This window comes from Prionailurus viverrinus, chromosome D2, assembly GCF_022837055.1.
Source record: "Prionailurus viverrinus isolate Anna chromosome D2, UM_Priviv_1.0, whole genome shotgun sequence".
Classification (NCBI taxonomy): Eukaryota; Metazoa; Chordata; class Mammalia; order Carnivora; family Felidae; genus Prionailurus; species Prionailurus viverrinus.
Window position 1 is genome coordinate 79,543,437 of NC_062571.1, and position 19,424 is coordinate 79,562,860.

Below are 19,424 nucleotides of genomic sequence, written 5' to 3' on the forward strand. Positions count from 1 at the left end.
TTGGACGGTATGGCGTTTTGCATTCCATTAACTCTCTGTACCAACTCAAGGGAGTAATAATAATGAGAATAATGATTGTTTACGGAAGTACCATTTACAATGCTTCCAGGTTCCCAAAGCAAAAATTGGGTTCACTATGGTAGATGAATGTTTGCTGAAAGAAGCATTAAATGCGCCCATCGAGATTTGGGGGGGGCGGTGCGGGGTCTGAAGCCCCGGATCAGAAAATAATAATACAAACCCAGTTCTCAACAGCGGAACCAAAGCGGTTGCATCTGGCCAATGCATCTGCCAATAAGGCAATCGGGAAGCGAAGGGGCCATGAAAACACCTTGGGTGCATGAAAGCGCACGATGGTTGGAGGGGAGTGATGGCCACTTCGCCGCCTTTCTCTGACCAGAGAGCTGTCTCTCGGGAAGGGACCCCACAAGCAATTCTACTTTATTTGATGCTTAAATCTAGAGTCTTAAATGCCTGCCTTCCGGGCTTCTTGTGCAACCTGGGGAGTTGCTTTTTAAACCGATGGAGTAGAGTGATCTTCCCCCAGCTGTCCCTCAGAGGCCCAGCAGGGTTCTCTAGGGACTCGGCGGTCCTGGGGGACACGCTGCGGTGCCGCTGCCACCGCCAGGGCTGAGCAAGGTGCGCCGCTGTGCCTTCGGTTCGCATTGCCGCTGTTAAGCGCCGGCGGGAGAGACTTCCCGGGAGAAAGTGCTGTCTTCTAGGGCCCGGGCCAGAGAAGAGGAGCGCCCTTCGGAGCGTAGCCGTCGGTGCCGCGACGCTGCTGCCCCAGGAGCCCCACCAAGTGACGCGCGGGTGTCGGCCCGTTTTGCGCGCACCCGCAGGTGCACAGACACTCACACCCACTCCTGCTCCAGAGGAAAGGCTCACTCTTCGGTTTCCCAGGGCCAAAGGCCAAGGGCACGCTGATTCCTGAGCCCGCTGATGCAGTCCAAGGACTTACACCCTGATTCCTTCCCTAACGATTAGACGGGAACCCAAATCCCCCTCTTCGTGGCCGCGCCCTTAGCAGGCTTTGGGGAGTATGCTGAGGCCGCCGGACCCCAAAGGGTAGGGAAGTGCTGACTTTGCCGAGGGCGGGAGGTCGTGTCCTGCCTCCCAGGTCGGGGCTGCGTGGCTCTCCAGCTGCGTGGGGGCGGCGGGACCCTGTCAAGCCCCTGGGGGAGGGGGGATCCGCAGCTGCGAGCGCGGATAACCCCGAGGTGACCCGGGCGGGCCGGGCCCGCCCCTTCCCCCTCCCGCAGGCCTGGCGGCTGGAAGCGGGTCCCCGAACTGCAGGGGGCAGAGGAAGGCTCGGGCTCCCGGCGCCTTGGCTGTCAGTGCGCTCCGGGCCGGGGGGCGCCGCCGGCTCTGCGTCCCTCGCTCGCCTCCTGCGCTCGCCCGAGCGCTCCGAGTGCCTCTTTAGCGGGAGCCAATATCCTTTTGTGCTAATAGGCTTGTCCTCATTTGCTGCCTAATTGGACTATATAAAGCCAATAACAGGCAGGCTCTTATAGCCCGAAGCCAAAGCGCCAAAATCCGAGCGAAGGCGAGGAGGGGGCGGTGGTGGAGGCGGCTGCGGGGCCCGGGCTCGGCTGCGCCTTCGCCTGCCTAATCCCATTTGCCATTGTACGCGCCCAATCGCCGTATACTCCCCGCATTTAACTTGGATGACATTTTGATTTCATCATTAGCATCCGGCGCCGGATTGACGCAGCCCCGAGCCGGGGACTGCTCCCGCCGCCTCCTCCCCGGGAGCTGCAGCCGCCGCCGAGCCGCCTCGCTCCCTCTGTGCCGCGGCTGGGCCGCTCCCCGCCCCTCAGCACCCCTCCCACATGCGAGCCCGCCCCGGCCGGGTCCTCACCCCGCCCTCCCGCCGCTGGATTTGCGCCTGGGGCGGCCCCCGACTTTGCGCCCCGTAGTTGAGTTCCGTTTATGGTCTGATTTCCGGCCGCCCGCCTGCTCGCCCGGCCGCCCGCCCGTCCCGATCCCTCCCTCCCCGGGACCCGGAGGAGAGGGGACCATGCCGGAGCCCGGGCCGGACGCCCCTGGCACGGCTAGCGCGCAGCCCCCGCCGCCGCCGCCCCCACCTCCCGCGCCCAAGGAGTCCCCGTTCTCCATCAAGAACCTGCTCAACGGAGACCACCACCGGCCACCCCCTAAGCCGCAGCCGCCCCCACGGACGCTCTTCGCGCCGGCCTCCGCCGCCGCCGCCGCGGCCGCGGCCGCCGCCGCTGCGGCCAAGGGGGCTCTGGAGGGCGCCGCGGGCTTCGCGCTCTCGCAGGTGGGCGACCTGGCTTTCCCCCGCTTTGAGATCCCGGCGCAGAGGTTTGCCCTGCCCGCGCACTACCTGGAGCGCTCCCCGGCCTGGTGGTACCCCTACACCCTGACCCCCGCCGGCGGCCACCTCTCGAGACCTGAAGGTACCGACCTCTCTTTGAACTTTCGTTGTCCTCCCTGCGCGCCAGTACCATCCCCGCCCCGCGCTGCCTCCCACCGCAACCCTGGGACCCCTGCACCCTCCAACCCGCTGTTTGGCCAACTTCCTCCGGCCCCGGGCTTGCACCTACCGCCCGCGCGCTCTGTTGCGCTGCCAGGGAATCCAATCCCACTTGGTGAGAAAAGAGGTGGAATTGGAACCGGGGGCGCGGCGCTTCCCGGGACAAGTGGCCTGGGGTATGAACGCGGAGGTTTCAGCCGGCTGCGACTGGGGACAGGGCCTGGATGGAGGGAGTGAGCCGGTGGGGCCCAAGCCAGAGGAGAATCTCTCCGTGGGCCCCTGGCGGGGGAGCTGAGGGAAAGAAAGGAAGTGGCTGCGCCGCCACCGGGTCTGTCCGGGTCTGTCGCCTGCCCTCGGGAGGAAGGGGATCCCAGGGCGCGGAGCCCGTGCCCTGGCCCAGCCGGGAAGGAGGCCCATGAGAATGGAGAGGCCTCGAGGCCTGGGGCCCAGAGGCTACCGCGGATTGAGCCTGCGGCCCCCAGGCGCCAGGCCTCTCTGAAGGCTGTTTCGGTGTGCGTGTGTGCACGTCCGTCTGTCTGTCTCTCCCCAGCTTCGGAGAAGGCCCTCCTGCGAGACTCCTCCCCCGCCTCGGGAACCGATCGCGACTCCCCGGAGCCACTGCTCAAGGCCGACCCCGACCACAAGGAGCTAGACTCCAAGAGCCCGGACGAGATCATTTTGGAGGAGAGCGACTCGGAGGAAGGCAAGAAGGAAGGCGAGGCCGCTCCGGGAGCGGCCGGGGCGAGCGTGGGGGCGGCGGCAGCGACGCCGGGCGCGGAGGACTGGAAGAAGGGCGCCGAGAGCCCCGAGAAGAAGCCCGCGTGCCGCAAAAAGAAGACGCGCACGGTCTTCTCGCGCAGCCAGGTCTTCCAGCTCGAGTCCACCTTCGACATGAAGCGCTACCTGAGCAGCTCGGAGCGCGCCGGCCTGGCCGCGTCGCTGCACCTCACCGAGACGCAGGTCAAGATCTGGTTCCAGAACCGCCGCAACAAGTGGAAGCGGCAGCTGGCGGCCGAGCTGGAGGCGGCCAACCTGAGCCACGCGGCGGCGCAGCGCATCGTGCGGGTGCCCATCCTCTACCACGAGAACTCGGCGGCCGACGGCGCGGCGGCCGCGGCCGCGGGGGCCCCGGTGCCCGTCAGCCAGCCGCTGCTCACCTTCCCGCACCCGGTATACTACTCGCACCCGGTGGTCTCGTCCGTGCCGCTGCTGAGGCCAGTCTGAGGCCCGGCAGGGGAGGGGGAGGGAGCGCCCGGCCGCCTTCCCAGATCCCGGAGGAGACTGGGCCGGGCCGAGGGCGCCGAGACGTCCAGCGGCCTTCGGGAACCGGGGCTTGGGCGCGCGGCCCCGGCCTCCCCTCCCCCAATCGGTAGCGTTTCGTAAGTATTTGCAATGCATTTTCGTGCAATTCACCCCTAATGGATTTGAGGCGCTTCTCCTCTCTCTTTTGGTTTTGGTTATGTTAAGAAAGAGCAGGAAAAAGACAAAATTGCCGGGTCGAAGATTTCGGCTGGCTGAAAGATGTAAAAGGTGCAGCACTTCTCCCCAAATTTGCATTGCGCTGTGGTTTTTTGGTTTTATTTTTAAAGAAATAAGCCCCAGAAACATAACCCCCTTAGCTTATTCTTTTTTTTATATATATATATATATAGAACTATTTTCAGAAGTCCAGAGAGAGAGAATTCAACTTGTGGTACTTTTATTCCTGGATTTCTGGGTGTGGTTCTTCCTCTCCACCTCCAGTTAGCCTCCCTAATTTTCAGAATCTGAGCAGCCTCTGGGAGGAACCCCGACTCAGGCCACTTTTCCGGCAGAGGTGTGTCACAGGTGACCTCTTTATCTGTCCCGCTTCGTGACTGAACGATTCTCTAAATGTTTAAAGGGAAAAGATAAGACAGGCCTCAAGCAGACTTCTGATTATTGAAACAGCTCCACATCTGGCCCGGTGTGAGTGGTCTTATTTATTAGTAGCATTTATTTTGGGGATTTCATTTGTTGGTAAATTATTATTACCAGTATTGCTTTGTGCCCTGTTTCGAGAAAGTCCATCCAATATTTAAAAAAAAAAAAATCTGTCTTTTAGCCTCTCCCCCTACCTTTTTGTTCTGCTGTAACTGTTGTACTTTCGAGCTGTGCAATATTGTACAAAATTTCCTGAGAGCCCTGCCTCTTTCTCCAGGGAGAGAAGCAGACGTTTTCACTGTGTAATCTTCGTCATTGGTTTAGGAGAAAATTAAGAAGGGGAAAGGGAGGGGAGGAAAGAAACAGAGATAGGTAGCAATGCTCAAAGGAGTGAGATACGCATACTGGAGCGCTTTAAGTGAAGGACAATCAACTTAGGAGAATTTTAACTTATTTGATATATGTACAGATTTCTTGTAAAGTTCACCCTCAATTCCACAGGGCTCCTGGCTCTGCCCCCCAATCTGTTTTCTTTTTGTCGGCTACACCTGTTGTTCTGCGATAGCTTGGTGTTCTCCCCGCCCTGCCCCCCATCTCCCTCGCCACTATGCGGGTTCAGTCCCTTTTTAAGAAAAAGAGAAAAAAAAGCCCACAAAATATTGTTACATTTACTGTTGTCGTGAAATCGAATTAATTAAAAAGAAAGGAAAAGCGAAGCGTTTCGTGTCGCTAGAGTGTGTAAACTTCGGACGATTTTCCGCAGGGCAGGTGTCTCTGGAAGCCTTTTCTGCCTCGCTCTCTGGCTGCCTCTGCGCTCGCCCAGTCCGAGCTGGACGCACATCCCCGTAATCCAGGAGGTGGCAGAGACAGAGGCGGCTTTGTTCCCGACCAGGGCTGCGCTCTCCCCAGTGTTTTTCGAAGCCTGCAGAGCCCTGCGCTCAGAGGGTAACGCGGGGCGAGGACCTAGGCTCATCTAGTTTGAGAAATTGAGCGAAGCGGCCGCCGCCAGCTCCGAGATGGCTGATAAATTTCTGAACGCTGGGCTACAGCCCCGTGTTCCGTTCCCAGGCCACGGTCCCTTCAGAAGCCCCGAGATTCTGGGCAGGACATTCCTAGGCATTCGTCAGCGGGCCTGCAACGCGGTGGGCTCGGTTGCAGCCAGGGGCGGGGGGCCGGGGGGAGGAAAGAAGGGAGTGGACTTAGAATTTAGCTGTGGCCGGAGGCGGGTCGCGAAGTCCAGCTGGGAGAGGCCGGATCGCGAGAGGGCCCTAGAGAAGGCGGCTGCCAGCTCCCGGACAGGGAGGCCTCCGCCAGCCTTGAGGAGCTGCGGCTCTCGGGGCGGCTCGGGTATGCGCGCGGTCCCGGCCGGGGAACAGAGACCACCCAACTGTGGCCGCGGCCACTGAAAGGACCTTGTCTCCTCCCGGCCAGACCCTTTTCTGTCCACGGGCGCCCGACACCTCAGCGGCGGCCTCTCTGGTCTTCTGCCCCCACCCCGGCCCATGCCAGAAAGCGCAGCGCTGGCCGTTCCCACGCGCTCGGTGGGCGGCCAGCCGAGGCGCGGCGCGCGGGGAGGCCCAGCGCAGCGCGCGTCTGCGGGCGGAAGCAGGTGCCTGCGCGCTCCTCGCCGACCGCGCGGCTGCCTGCCTTAGAGCGTGGGGTCTGTACGCCCGACTCCAGGCAGGGCAAGTCTGAAGCTGGGGAGCCAGAAGGGGGAGATGAAGAACCTGTAGACGGTCAAGATGCCGAAGAGCACACCGCCCGGCGCGTCCGCTGGGGAGCGCCTGCACGCGCTCGCATTCCCTCTCCCCGCGCTTTGCTGGGTTCTTCAAACCCAATCCACACAGTTGAGTCTGCTGTGGCTGAAATGTTGGGTGTCGTTTTCTATTGATGGGAAACTGCCCCCAAATAAACTGGCATGCGTATTTATGGCACAATTTTAGCCTGAACCTCAGTGAAGATAGATCTCCCTTTATTTCCCTGTGGTTTGGAATAAAAACGAGGGCATGTGTCGTAAATGAAAAATAAACAGAAATTCAGGGTCAAAATATGTTGTTCCTTGTGTTACCTGAAAACACAGTGATGCCTTTTACTGTTGGCAATACTAACTGTGGGACAGGCCAATAACAGCTCATTAAAAATAATGTTGCAATAGCAAACACATCCTTAGATTTTTACAGCCAGAACACGATGCTATCAAATGCCAAGAAAATACTTCTTTATTTGTGTTTGGATTCTAGAAAACGGTTCTTGACTGACCCAGTCTTTACAAAGTCGAGAAATAACTGGTTCCCCACATGCAGCGTTTATCCTTTGTCCTGCTCTCCCCGTCTCTCTCTCTCCCTCCTATCGGGGGAGCTCCGCTGCCCTGCACCCACGTGTTCCCGCCCCCTACCCCCCCCCCCCAGCCACCGTGCCTGCCCTAAGGGAGAAGGGTCATCTGGCCACCTCCAGGGACTGGCCGCTGTGTGAGCCTGAAGCTGGCCCAGGCGGGAAACTTCCACCTCCCTCCTGTCAAGTCGGAGTGGTGGTATTTCTCCCAATGCAAGAGAAAGAATTGTGCCAGAGTGTGGGGGCACCATGCATCGCTCTACACAGGAAGCATCCTCGGCTCTACTGCAGGGCTTTCTGAGGCCTTAGTGTCCCCAGAGTCCAAGAAAGCTCTTGGTGGGACTGTCACACCCCAAGAGCTTGTTGGGGTCATCTTTCCCTACAAAGAATGCCCCTCCCCACCCCTGCCTCCGCAGGGATTGCGGGGGAGTTGCTGGAACCCCTCAGCGGGGGGGGGGGGGTGTCTGAAGGAGCCACCGTGCATCTACCCAATTCCTCCAGGACATTCCATTGCAGGATGCCAGGGCAGCCCCTGTCCCCTACCCTAGGACACTGAACCAACACTCCGGATTTTATCCATTCGATCCCTCCCCCCCCCCCATCGCAGAACCTAGCCTTCTCTCCACCTACCCTAACTTCAGACCCTTCCCTATCTGCACTCCCTGTCAGTCCTCAAATCAGTGCAAATGACACTGTCTTTCTGCATCACCCAAATAGACACACCAGCAAACCACACATAGGGGACACTCCCGTGTGATATAAACACTCGCCCCACACACGAACACATTAGATAGACCCTAATGAAGACCATACCCAGGTGCTTGCGGTACACCCACCCACATATGTGTTCATCATCACAGCTATCGCTAACACACAAAGTCAGGCACACCTTGTTTGAGGGGACCCTGGGAAGCTGGTTTTCTCTACAGCCTCAGGCTAAGTAAGGCAAGCTGGGTAGAATCCCTTGGTACGTAAGGCAAGCCTGAAATCCTTCCAGCAGGAATGCCTCGTGCATTCCTGCTCTCCCATCTGGGACAAACTAGCGGAGGCTGCCAACACCCACCACGGACTCCCATACTCCTATGGGCTGGGACCGAACTCGGAGCCGAGGTCCCCACAATGTGGGGCTCTGCCACTCTGAGCGCCCTCGATCGCCTCCGGGCCCTGGGAGACGGCACAGCCAGCGCGCGAGCTGTTTCTGTTGGCAACACAGATGTATTTCTTTTATTTGGTAGTAAATAGAGCGGGTGTGTGTACATCAAACAATAGCGGGACAGATATAAACTGCCCCCCCACCCGCCACTGGGCGCTCATTCTGAGCCGGGACGTCCTCCTGGCAGGCTCCCGGCACGCCAGAGCCAGAGGCACCGCCGCAAGAACCCCGTCCTCTCCTCGCTCCCAGAGCGCGCGTCTGGAGGGTAGAGCCGGAAGAAAGGAAGAGAAGGCAAGGTCGGTGAGATGTGCTTTCTCTTCTGCGGGCGGGCGCACGCTGGGCCAGCTAGGGCCTGGGCGATGGGAGCAGGGTCCGAGGGCTGCGCAGCCTTTGGCCTTTGGGAGCTTTGGCGAGGCCTCGCGTTGTTGGGCTTCCCAAGCCGGCGCGACGCGCCCTTGCGTGTGCGCGGGGCACCTCAACTTCCCTCGAGGGGCGCTGCGGGGTGCAGACTTAACTGCCCGCCTCCGAGACTCCATTTTGCCCCACCTCTCTCGGTTTTCCACGCCCCGCGGCCCAGTGACCCATCCAGAGGGCCTCTCCCCTTAGCTATCTAAAACCAGACTCTGCAAAGCAGCTAGGAAAAGATGCCTCCACTGGGTCGCCAAGATGGAGTCAGGGTGCAAGAACCCTGGGCTCCATAGAAATCCCCTCTTGGGACTACTCCTGCCAGGGCGCGGACACGTGGCCCCGAGGAGGCAATCCGCCAGGCTCCTCCTCCAGGCTTCCCGCCCACTCTCTGCCCACCACCTCGCCCTGCCAGCCCGCTCTCCCAGGCTCCTGGGCGCGAGCGATCCGTGCGTCCCGGCATACGCCTCTGGAAGTGTGCGCGCCAGGGTGCACGTGCCCCGGTCGAGGTGTGCCGGGCGGATGTTGACCCTTTGATCTATAAACAACTGGGGGTTGGATGGGTGACGAAAGAGAGGAAAAGGTCGCAAAAGATAGCTAGGCCGGCTGTACTTTGGAGCCCCGCCTGGTGCTCGGACCTGGATCTCGAGTTGAGATTTGGGTGCGCTTGTCCCGGAGTGTGAGCCCCTCCTGTGGAAGTACCCTAAAGGCTGCTCGGGTGGGGAGCGGCAGCTTCTGGAGAAACTGGTCTCAGACGGCAGCGCAGTCCTAGCTCTCCCCGGGGTCCATTTAACCGCCTGGGATTTCTTCCCACCCTTGTCGTGCCTCTACGATCCGGTAGACCTTCATGCAAGCGTCGGGCAGTTTCGGAGACCTGAGGCAAGGGATAGCTGGAGGCTGCGTGCCTCGTTGGAGAGTTCCCAGGAGGTGCACACGGGTTGTACTCGCCCAAACCCTTCCTTGGCTGCTGCTCCAGACGAATCTGCCGGGGAGAAACTGCCCACAACTGGGTCCCTTCTGGGGTTCCAGAAGGATTCCTTCTGGCTGCGGTGGAAGAAGAGGAAAAAGAGCTGGGGTTGAGGTGTAGAGCGACCGAGCGAGCGCTCCGGAGAGCGCGTTGCGCCCATCACTTAGGAGCGGTCAGGTGGAGTCACCTGGTGTGCCTCACCCGAGCGCAAATGTCTTAAAGAAATAGAAAGAATCCCCTTCTCTCCTGAGCTCCTTCGCCGCCCTCGCCCCCCGTGGTGATGGAGTGCACGCATCAGATTTTCATCAAAGTTCTATTAAGTGAAACATAGGTTGCAGGGCACCCTTTGATTGAAACAGTTTAAATTTTAATTGTGTTTTTAATTTGACATATAGTTGCAGAAAGGAATGACACTGCGTCGCCAAGGGGCGGTCGATTTTCTTAATTTCTCCCAGAGGAATTGATGAGTCTATCAGACCACTAGATTGGAAACCCATTAAAGCTCTCTGGTTAGGCTGTTAATTGGAACTTGATGGATGTGGGGGGGGGGCGGTGTCGGGGCTCGGCTATGCTGATCCAATCTTCATGACTTTCTGTTTTCCAATAAATTACACAATTCATTTTCCAGCCGCAGATTACATAAATTGTACACCTCTGGGGCTCTCTTTTTCAAATAGGGAGCCCTTTTCCCCAAAAGCCTATTGCGAGATGTCATTTGCACCAAAGAACGAACAGCAGAGGTCCTTGAATGAAAATCGAAACATAATCAACGTTTATACTTAGAAAATTTATTGAGATCATTTTCTTTGGTATTTCCTTATTTTAAAGTTTGGACGCGCCATATATCATAATCCAGTCCCGTAAAGGTGGGGGGGCAGACTGTGTTTAATATTTATCGAAGCTTGATTCCAAGATCAAACTTGTTTATGACTTCATCTGTCATTTCGGAGGGAGCCTTCTTCCACTATTACTCGGCTCAGCCAGCCTATTTCCCAACTGCTGCAGAGCAGAGAGGATCAATTTTTATTAGGCTCGGCAAGTTTGCTCTGGGCCGCTTTAATATTGAGCAGTGGCATAATCTCGAGACCTAAACTTTAAGCGTCCTTTCAATCTCGGAAAGTTTATCATTCCTTGGAACCCGGTTGTGTCTAATTCCTAGGGAGGGAGCGATCCCCAAAATGAGGAGGGGCCAGAGCCCAGAGTTTCCGCGGTTAATCTGAATGGAGCAGGGAGGGGCGGAGCTATCCCGAGACTCCGAGGGGTGGGGTGGGAGGTGGTGCGGAGTTGAACGGTTGCTACACTCGAGGGCAGAGAGAATGGGTGTCTGTGGGTGCTGGTTCCTGGAGCTAAGGGTTCCTGGGAGTGTGTTTTACAGCTGTGCTGGGCCCAGGAGAGGGCGTCTGGGCCTTTGAGCTCTGGGTGATGTCTCGGGGATCCCCGGATGCCCCAAAGGGATGGTGGGAAGATCTAGTCTTGGCCTTCCGGCCCCTACGGTGTGACTGCGGTCAGTGCACGCGGGGGGGGGGGGGGGGGGAGGCGGAAGACAACGCAGGTGACCCGTTCAGAATAGCAGAGGAGAGTCCTTCGGGTAGCAGAGCTGGGAGTCCGCTGGTCTCCGCCACGGCCTCCCCGCCTCTGTCCTGCTGCCACCATCATTTCCTTGGCTAAGTGGAGAGTGTGAGTGTGCGCGCGCGCGCCTGTGCGCGCGCACTAGTCAGAGCTCAGAGAACGTTTGCTGCCTCAATGCGTGTGAACGCGTAAGCGTTTATGCAAGCGCGTGCATACAGCTCAGGGCGTGCGCATGAAGTGCGGGGTGTGCAGGTGATAGAAGCTACGCAGGACTCAGTTGTAGCGCACCTCTGTGTAGACCAGACGGTCAATGCGAGAGAAAGTAGGGTGCAAGCAGAGTACGAGGCCAGATGGCTCCTTTTGACCTCCCAAATTAGCCTGGGGTGGGGGTGGAGGTGGGGGCAAAGTTGTGGGGTCGCGGGGCTGCGTGGTTTCCTAGTTTTGAGTCCTCACACCAGGCTGCATGGGTCAGCTCACACCCCTCCCCACCTGAGCTCAGTCCCTCGCTGCTTCCGGTCTTGGAGTTGCATCTCTGAAGCCTACCCCAGAGCCCTGCCACCACCTCTTAGGGTCTCCGCCCTGGCAGAGGCCAACCCCGTGGGCCCTTGACCCCGTGCTCTCGGAAGATAGCTGAGGTCCTCCCGGACTCCATGCCAAACTCCATACCAACGTCTGCTCCACCCCTCGCCCCCTCCCAAGGGCCTGGTATTGGCAGTGGAACAACCTTGAGCTTCAATCTTGGTTACTCTGCCTGGGCTGGTCACTTTTTCCCCGGGAGCCTCAGTTTCACCGCCTGTACAATGGGGTTAAAGATCTGCACCACAGATTGGCTATGAGGATTAACGTGAAGAATGATGGGAGGCTCCCGGCGTGTTCCAGGTTGCTGGCACCAGGTATTTACTAATTTGGAAGGGTCCAATCAACACCCGCACCCCCCCCCCCCAACTCTGCTTTCTTCCCCAGAGGGTGGTGGGTTCTACTCCCCGGGCTGGCCAATTTCCCTTAGGGTAGCCTTGGCTAAGGCCAGGAGATAACGCCCACTCAGGGTGTTTGAGGAGGCAGAAAGGCCGCAGGCGGCTGAGAGTAGGCTGTGTCTTTCCAGGAACCTCCCCTCTGTCCCTCAGCCATGCGGGAGCGCGCGGGACAGGCCGCGACGTGGCCCTGGAGCTTGTGCCGCGGCCGCGCAGAGGACGCACAAATTGTATTTCAGCGCCGGGTCCTTCCGGGTTAATGAGCTGACACCATGATTAAAGCTGACCATTTGTAATGTGTCTCGACCCCGCCGCCGAGCCCTGAAGAGGTTAATGCGGTGACGGAGGCCGGCACCTGCCCCTCGCCGGCCTCCCGGGCCGTGGCGCACAGCCCCTAGCCTCCACCCCCTCGCCTGCCCCTGCTCGGCTGCTCCGCCGACTCCTAATCAATTAGCCCATTAACGAGCCCTTCGAGGAGTTAAGTAGCGAGAGGTTCTGCCACGGGTAGGGCTGCAGTCGGTAACTCACCGAGGCTAATGATATTATAAGCGCTTTACTCAATAACCCCGCGCAGCGCGGGCGAGGAGGGAACTGCACCGTCATGGTGCAGCGTCTGGACATTTGTGGGGACTGATTCCAGAGTCTCCTATCACCTTGGTGGCATTTGGGGGAATATCTTAGGGGCAGGGGGCTCCCAAGAGCTCTTGGTGGAGCGGTCCTGGGGTCGCAAACCGAGCTGGTGTTGCCTGAGTGCCTCGGGGCCTTACTTCACCTTCCTTTCCTCTCAGCTTGTGTAGACAACTGTGCCCCTGTAATGTTTTGCCTGCGCCTGGCTGCTTCGAGGTCCAATAACAGCTGATAGGGAATTAAAGGGGCAAGAACCAGGGCTCAGAGGTCGCCAGGAGGAGGGAAGGAACCACGGTTTATTGAGCACTTACCCCTCGCCGCCTCGGAGTTGGCCATGCAGACCTAACTATAACTTCTTCCAGGTAGGCATTTCTTCCCCCAAGTTTAGGAAAGGAGGAAATCCAGGCTCAGAAGGTTTTAGTGTCATGTTCAAGGTCACCCAGATGAGATTTGAATGGACTTTGCCGAATTCTAAAATCATGACCCGTTCTCACCTCTTTCTCCTTTTCCCAGCATCAAAGCGCCTCTATCTCTGCAGCAATTCTGTGACCTGCAATATTTGCCAAACAAACAAACAAACAAACAAACAAACAAACCCAGAAACTTGTGAAATGGAGAGTGGGCTGTGGGCTATTCAGCAAAAGTTTACTGAGTCCCTACTATGAGCTCCTAGGTCTCCTGGGCTTTCTGCAGCTTTCCATCCCTATCTAAGGACATCCTCGAAACAGGAGAAAGGGGGAGATGCTAATGAGAAGTTCATTCCGCCAGGGAGGGCAGTGAGGCTCTGACTCGTCCTGGTTCGCAGTCTGTAAATGGTGGGGCCAGGACGTGAACCAGGATGTGTTGCCACAAGATCTAGGTCTCTCTTCCACACCCCCAAGGATCTGTCGCAGGGGTGGGACCTGTAGGCTGGGATGGTCAGAAGTTGTCTGCCCCGGGCCTGCCAGTTGGGGTCCCAGGGAGGGCATCAGTTCGGAAGCGCATGCTCTTAACGCCCCCTCCCTCCCGCGCCGGGCGCAGTGGTCTGCGGGGCGCCGGCTCTGCCTGCCGGTCCGGGGCCGGAGGGGTGGGAGGGTAGGGTGGGAGGGTGGAACAGCCTGTACCAGCTCCTCCGGCGGTGCGAGGACCGTCGCCTGAGGGAGGCGTCGGGCCGCTCCAGCTCGGAGCCCCGCGCTGCCCCTGCCCCTCAAGAGGGCCGGAGTCCGAGCGGTCAGGGTCGCCAGAGCGGCCAGGAACCTGGGGCTGGAATCTATGCTGCTCTCCGCCCGGCTGTCCCTGGATGCACACAGCTGATGCCCTCCGGGTTCTCGGCGCGCTCCGGGGCGCACAGTCGCTGCGTGCCGGGCCTGGGCTTTTTGAAAATTTCCGGGGCCGCTCGGCGGCGCTGCGATTGGCCGCGTCGGGGTAACCTCTATGCAAATAAGGCCGCGCCACCTCCGCGCCGGCGGAGACCCCGCGAGCTGGCGGGCAAGGAAGGGGCATTCGCGCCGGGGCTGGGCGGGCGCACCCAGAGTCGGGCGGGCAAGGATCCCCGCGCAGCCATCCTGTGCCCGCGTGTCCCCCGCGCAAAGGGGACGCCTCACCAGCTTCGCCGCCCCCTCCCCCTGGCTCCCCTCCCCGCCCCTCCCCCCGCCTGCCTGCCTGCACCACCTTCCACCCAGATCGTCTCTAAAGGGAGTTCTTGGTTTCCTCCGATTTCTTATGAACCCAGGATGGGCAGCAAGGAAGATGCAGGCAAGGGGTGTCCGGCGGCCGGCGGCGTCTCCAGCTTCACCATTCAGTCCATCCTGGGCGGGGGCCCCTCCGAGGTGCCACGGGAGCCCGCCGGCTGGCCGGCCAGGAAGCGCAGCCTGTCCGTGTCCTCGGAGGAGGAGGAGCCGGACGACGGCTGGAAGGCACCTGCCTGCTTCTGCCCAGACCCGCACGGCCCCAAGGAGCCGGGCTCCAAGCATCACCCCCCCATCCCCTTTCCTTGCCTGGGTAAGGATCTCACGCCGCCGGGTCGGCCGCGAGCAAGCTCTAGGGGCGGGAAGCTGTGCCGGGGTCCAGGCCCCCTCTGGCCAGAGCCCCGGCCGCCCAGGGTCGAGGGAGGAGGGGAGGGGACGCGCGCGTTGTTGTCTCCTCCTCCCGGAGGGGGCCCGGGAGGTGACTGGGAACACAGACCTCGCGCGGCGCGGTCTTGGAGAAGGTTGGGTTGGAGGGAGAGTGTAGCACAGCGGGCTGGGTACAGGGCCGGCCGCACACACGGCTCTGCCCTCAACATCGCCCTCGTGCATCGGTCGGATACTCTCCGAGCAAGAGGTCTGGAAGTCGGGTGCCAGCGGTCCGTCTGTCTCTACCGCAATCTCTTCCAGCGTCTTTTTTCTCCTCTCCCTCCCTCCCCGCCCCCCACCCTGGGCCTGATTACCACTCCAAGATGATTGACAATGGTGCCTTTCAGAGACGGTTCCTCTTTACAACATCTGACGGAGGGGAGCCCCGCGTTAGTCCTTAGCGTGATTTCCGAACAAACGGCCTGTGAAATGATGCCATACTATAAAGCTCGGGGAACTCTGCCAGCTCAGTTATTACAAGGCAAAATCACCTTTTAAAATGATGCTAATGTCCCCCTCCCCCCCCCCCACCGTCCAGACCTCCTCCCCCTGTTGCCACACGTCCTTTCACGAAGCTGGGGGCACCGAGACCCCAGACTCGAAGCGGCCGGATCCCTCTCCCGCTGCTTTCCAAGGCCAGGGTGCTGGGCTTCGGGTTCCGGCGAGAGGGAGAAGAGAAAGGGGTTGGGACCAAGGCTGCAGCCGCCGGCCGCACCCCCCGCCCCCATCACCACCCCTGCCCTCCCACCCCGGGTCCTGGCCAGAGCTGGGGCTTTCTGAGGTTCCCCAACTCCATGCCCTCCTGTCTGTTCTCACTCCCCAGGTACCCCCAAGGGCAGCGGAAGCGCGGGGCCCGCGAGCTCGGAGCGCACGCCTTTCCTCTCTCCTTCGCACCCGGACTTTAAGGAAGAGAAAGAGAGGCTCCTGCCCGCGGGCTCGCCTTCGCCAGGGCCCGAGCGGCCGCGGGACGGCGGCGCCGAGCGGCAGGCGGGCGCCGCCAAGAAGAAGACGCGCACGGTCTTCTCGCGCAGCCAGGTGTACCAGCTCGAGTCCACCTTCGACATGAAGCGCTACCTGAGCAGCTCGGAGCGCGCCTGCCTCGCCTCCAGCCTGCAGCTCACGGAGACCCAGGTCAAGACTTGGTTCCAGAACCGCCGCAACAAGTGGAAGCGGCAGCTCTCGGCCGAGCTGGAGGCGGCCAACATGGCGCACGCGTCGGCGCAGACTCTGGTGGGGATGCCGCTGGTGTTCCGGGACAGCTCGCTGCTGCGGGTGCCGGTGCCGCGCTCGCTCGCCTTCCCGGCGCCGCTCTACTACCCCGGCGGCAACCTCTCGGCCTTACCTCTCTACAACCTCTACAACAAGCTCGACTACTGAGCGGCCGCCGGCCCCGCGCCGCGCTCCCCGGGGCCCCGGCGCGGGGCGGGCTGCGGCCGGAAATATTAAGAAATACACCATGTGTATTCGTTATCTCTTATTTATGGCCTCTGCCCTACTTTTCGTTTCGAGCGTTTCGGGTATTTATCGGCCTTTTCTCCAGCCACATCGCCTGCTCTCGCCTCCCCCCTCCCCCGCCCCCCAAAACCAGTACGCTTTGAAAACCATGTCGGAGGGGATGTCCTCGGGTGGTGGTGGGAAAGGGGGTTTCGGCCAGATCGACAGTGACCGGTAGAAAAGAAATATCAGAAAAACGCCAACCAAGCCAGGTACACTCCTCACCCCATATAGACACCTGTATGTAGGTACATGCACACGCAGCCGGCCAAGCCAGCGGGGGGCTTTGGACAATGAGCTCAACGCCCCTTTTCGTTTCCCTCGTCCGGAGGATGGGTAGGGGCGAAAGGGGGAGATTTCAGATCTGTAAATATTTTTAAAGAGGAAAACAAAAATAAAACATTTTAAGCATCGTTGCCAACTTTGGTGAGATTGATTGCCCAGCGTGCTGACGCGCGGCTTTTCTTCGTTTTTGGTGGAAGCGTGCGACAGCAGAGGCCGGCTCTCCCCACGTGCAGGGTGGGACCGGGGTCAGGGGTTAAAGGTAGCGACCTTGGCGCCGCCGAGGCGGCACGTGGGCTGGAGCTGCACCCCCTTCCACTCCCTTGATGCCCCAGAGTCCTGGCTCAGGCCACGGTGCACCTGGACGGGAATCCAGCTCCGGAGCCCGCGCGGAGAGGGACAAAGGCCGGGAGCCTCACCGCTGAAGCGCTGCCTCCCGGGACCCAGTATCTACCCAGCACTAGAAGCGCCTTGGGCTGGTCCGCAACAGGGCGCCCTGCGACGTCGTGTAACCCGTGCCACGAGCCTCCTAACGAGGGCGAAGGTCAGGTGGGGTGGCGCTGCCTGAACCAGGTAAAGAGCCCGCTTTGCTCGTCCCTTAGCCTGGCGCGACAGGCTTGCAGCCGCTCACAGTTCCGAAGCCGGTGGCACACTTGAGCGTCCCTCGCGGCGCGGGAACCGGGCGCCGAAAAGAGACGATTCGGCTGAGCAGGGGGATCTGAGGCTGGAGACTCGGCAAAGAAAGCGCGGGAGGCAGAGGCGCTTCCCCGCACTTTCAAAAATTGTTGTTGTTTATAGTTTTCATTGTGCGTGGCTGAACGGCGGGGTCAAGGGCAAGCACTTGGCCGGTCGCGCTGAAAGGGATCGCGGCGCGCCGCCTGCACGCCCACAGGCTTTTGCGCCACGGGATGGGAGGGCGAGGCGCCCAGAGAATAGCAGCGCGGGCGGCATGTAAATCGCAGAGTTTTGCAATGTTTGACCGCAGCCGCCTGTTCCTTGTAAAACGTCGGAAAAGATGGCTGGACCTTAGAGGAGGAGGGTGGCTCGGTGTCACGTGGGGAGAACTCCCCGGCCCTCCAGCCTCAGATCCTGAGGTCCTCTTAGTCGGTGCAAGGGTGCTGGAAGTGCGCAACGCGGAAGTAGGACCTCACCCTCTGGAAGGAAAACATTTGCGTGATAGACTGGTCTCTGAGCCGAGAGGCATCGAAATTAATCAGCGTTTTATGAAAATATAGGATACCTATTAACCGTCTATGTGACCCGCAGTATTCTGCCTGAAGTGCTGGGTCTCTTGTCCACATTTTGAGGTCATTGTTTTCCTCTCACCTAAGCTCTCATGAAAATTACAATCTCTTTCAAGATGACGTCAGAAGGCTGTTATCCAAGAATACATTCGCCTATTCTAAGTTTGTTCTAGTCCGCTTATTTCATTTCAGCTTAGTTAAATACAGTAAATATTTACTGAGCCCTAGAACTTGCTGAGAACTCTGCTGACTATTGTATAGTCAGAGAGGGAAAACAAAAGAGACACTGGATCCGTTTTCTTCTAATTTATTTGGTCCACATATTTTATTTCCATGAAGTTTTTCTTTCCAGATGACCCACTGTAAATTCTTCTTTTCCTTTAAAGTTGTTATTTGAATATTCCATGGAGAAATAACCCATTTTCTCCAGGAACTACTTGTATAGGAATATTCCATCCATATCATTATTGTCTGCATTTCAATAGATTATGTGTTCGTCAAGCAATGATGGTTTTAACAGCATTGGCTCACTATATCCTCCTTATGCTTACTACTCTTATAGGAAGTGGCTTTCTCTAGCCACTCTAGGCTCTTAATGGCAGTGATTTTGCCCTTAAAATATCAAGGATGACACTTTTCAAGTTTGTCATATAGTGGATATTTCAATCTTTTTACTAACCCAGAAATTAGCAGTCCAAGGTGATCCAACAGTGTAATTAGTTTCTAGGGATTCCTCTTACAGGTAACTGATTGTTAATACACACACACACACACACACACACACACACACACACACACACACGACTTGAATTTGGATTTAAAATGTTCAAGACTCCATTGTGGCCAGATCTCCTATCTCGAGACTATCAATTCATTTGAATAATCAGCAAAATCATCAGCCTCCTTTCAGGCTGTAAACTGGATTTAAAAGATTGACGGTTCTTAAAACTCAAATAGAGTTCAGCTGCAACTGCCTGCCCAGAGGGACCTGAATCATACACACACTGTATAATGAAATACACTTAGATTTTATTAGCAGATAATTCATGTTCAGAATCTTGAAACTCTAATAGAATTAAATAAACAACTGGAAGAGGGAACCAAATAGAATTATTTGGAGATAAAATTATTTAGCCAAAGTTAGAATGGGGGCAAGGCACTGCATTTTAAAATTCTTAACCTCACCATTAACTTGTTGAGAGAGAACAGATGGAGAACCAAGTATGAGGACTGGTGAGGAGGGAGGGCAAGAATCTGTTCTTTTAGGAGTAATGTCAGCACAGTGGGCAGAAGGGTGGTTACTGTGAGTGTGTTTATTGTACTGAGAATCATAAAAAGAAGTGCACCTGAATAGGGTATGTGAATGTGTAAAGGCCAACAACATTTTTTTCTCTATTAGTGTACCTTAAAAGTTAAACACTTTAACTCCAACAATTTCCTTCCACTTCATAGAAAATCACACAAGAAAGTAAGTTTTTTTTGTGTGTCATAAAAGGCAGTGAAAAAGCGGTTGCAGTATGGATTAAAGTAAATATTGCCAGTGAGTTTTTGATATTCAAGAGTAATCGAGTCACAGCATTCTAGGTATAAATTAAGAATTACTTTTCTTTCATGGATATTATGTCAGTTACAGAAGCAACCTTCTTGATTCTCCTATTTCTGGAGGAGTCTAGAAACAGAAACTCTAGGGAGTTTTTGGGGTGGAGGTGGACAGGGAGAAGCTGTCATTGTAGCTGTCGTTTTCGGACTCTGCTGAAACATATGTCTAAAAGAGGCTTTTGAACTTTAATGCACTGCAGAGTAATTGTTTGTTTTCCAGTCTGTCCACCCTTCTGGACAGAGTCCCCCAAGAACAAGAACTGTGTGACTGATGCATCTTCCCAGAGTCC

General features: G+C 57.8%; 2 protein-coding genes across 2 annotated transcripts; both read left to right on the forward strand.

Annotated features, from left to right (window-relative positions):
* Positions 1 to 2,020: 2,020 nt before the first annotated feature.
* Positions 2,021 to 3,721, forward strand: HMX3 (H6 family homeobox 3). Its single transcript, XM_047826435.1, has 2 exons — positions 2,021 to 2,420; positions 3,048 to 3,721. Exons 1-2 carry the CDS (start codon positions 2,021 to 2,023, stop codon positions 3,719 to 3,721), a joined length of 1,074 nt encoding a protein of 357 aa, XP_047682391.1.
* A 10,413-nt stretch (positions 3,722 to 14,134) lies between these two features.
* Positions 14,135 to 15,892, forward strand: HMX2 (H6 family homeobox 2). The gene is made up of 2 exons (XM_047826319.1): positions 14,135 to 14,402; positions 15,339 to 15,892. The coding sequence occupies exons 1-2, from the start codon at positions 14,135 to 14,137 to the stop codon at positions 15,890 to 15,892; spliced, it is 822 nt and encodes a 273-aa protein (XP_047682275.1).
* The last annotated feature ends 3,532 nt before the right edge of the window (positions 15,893 to 19,424 follow it).

What these genes read in the sequence shown, in the direction of transcription:
- HMX3 (XM_047826435.1), top strand. Translation starts at nt 2,021, where the DNA reads ATGCCGGAGCCCGGGCCGGACGCCCCTGGCACGGCTAGCGCGCAGCCC. An exon ending in CCACCTCTCGAGACCTGAAG is followed by an intron (nt 2,421 to 3,047) that starts GTACCGACCTCT and finishes GTCTCTCCCCAG; the next exon opens with CTTCGGAGAAGGCCCTCCTG.
- HMX2 (XM_047826319.1), top strand. Translation starts at nt 14,135, where the DNA reads ATGGGCAGCAAGGAAGATGCAGGCAAGGGGTGTCCGGCGGCCGGCGGC. An exon ending in CATCCCCTTTCCTTGCCTGG is followed by an intron (nt 14,403 to 15,338) that starts GTAAGGATCTCA and finishes CTCACTCCCCAG; the next exon opens with GTACCCCCAAGGGCAGCGGA.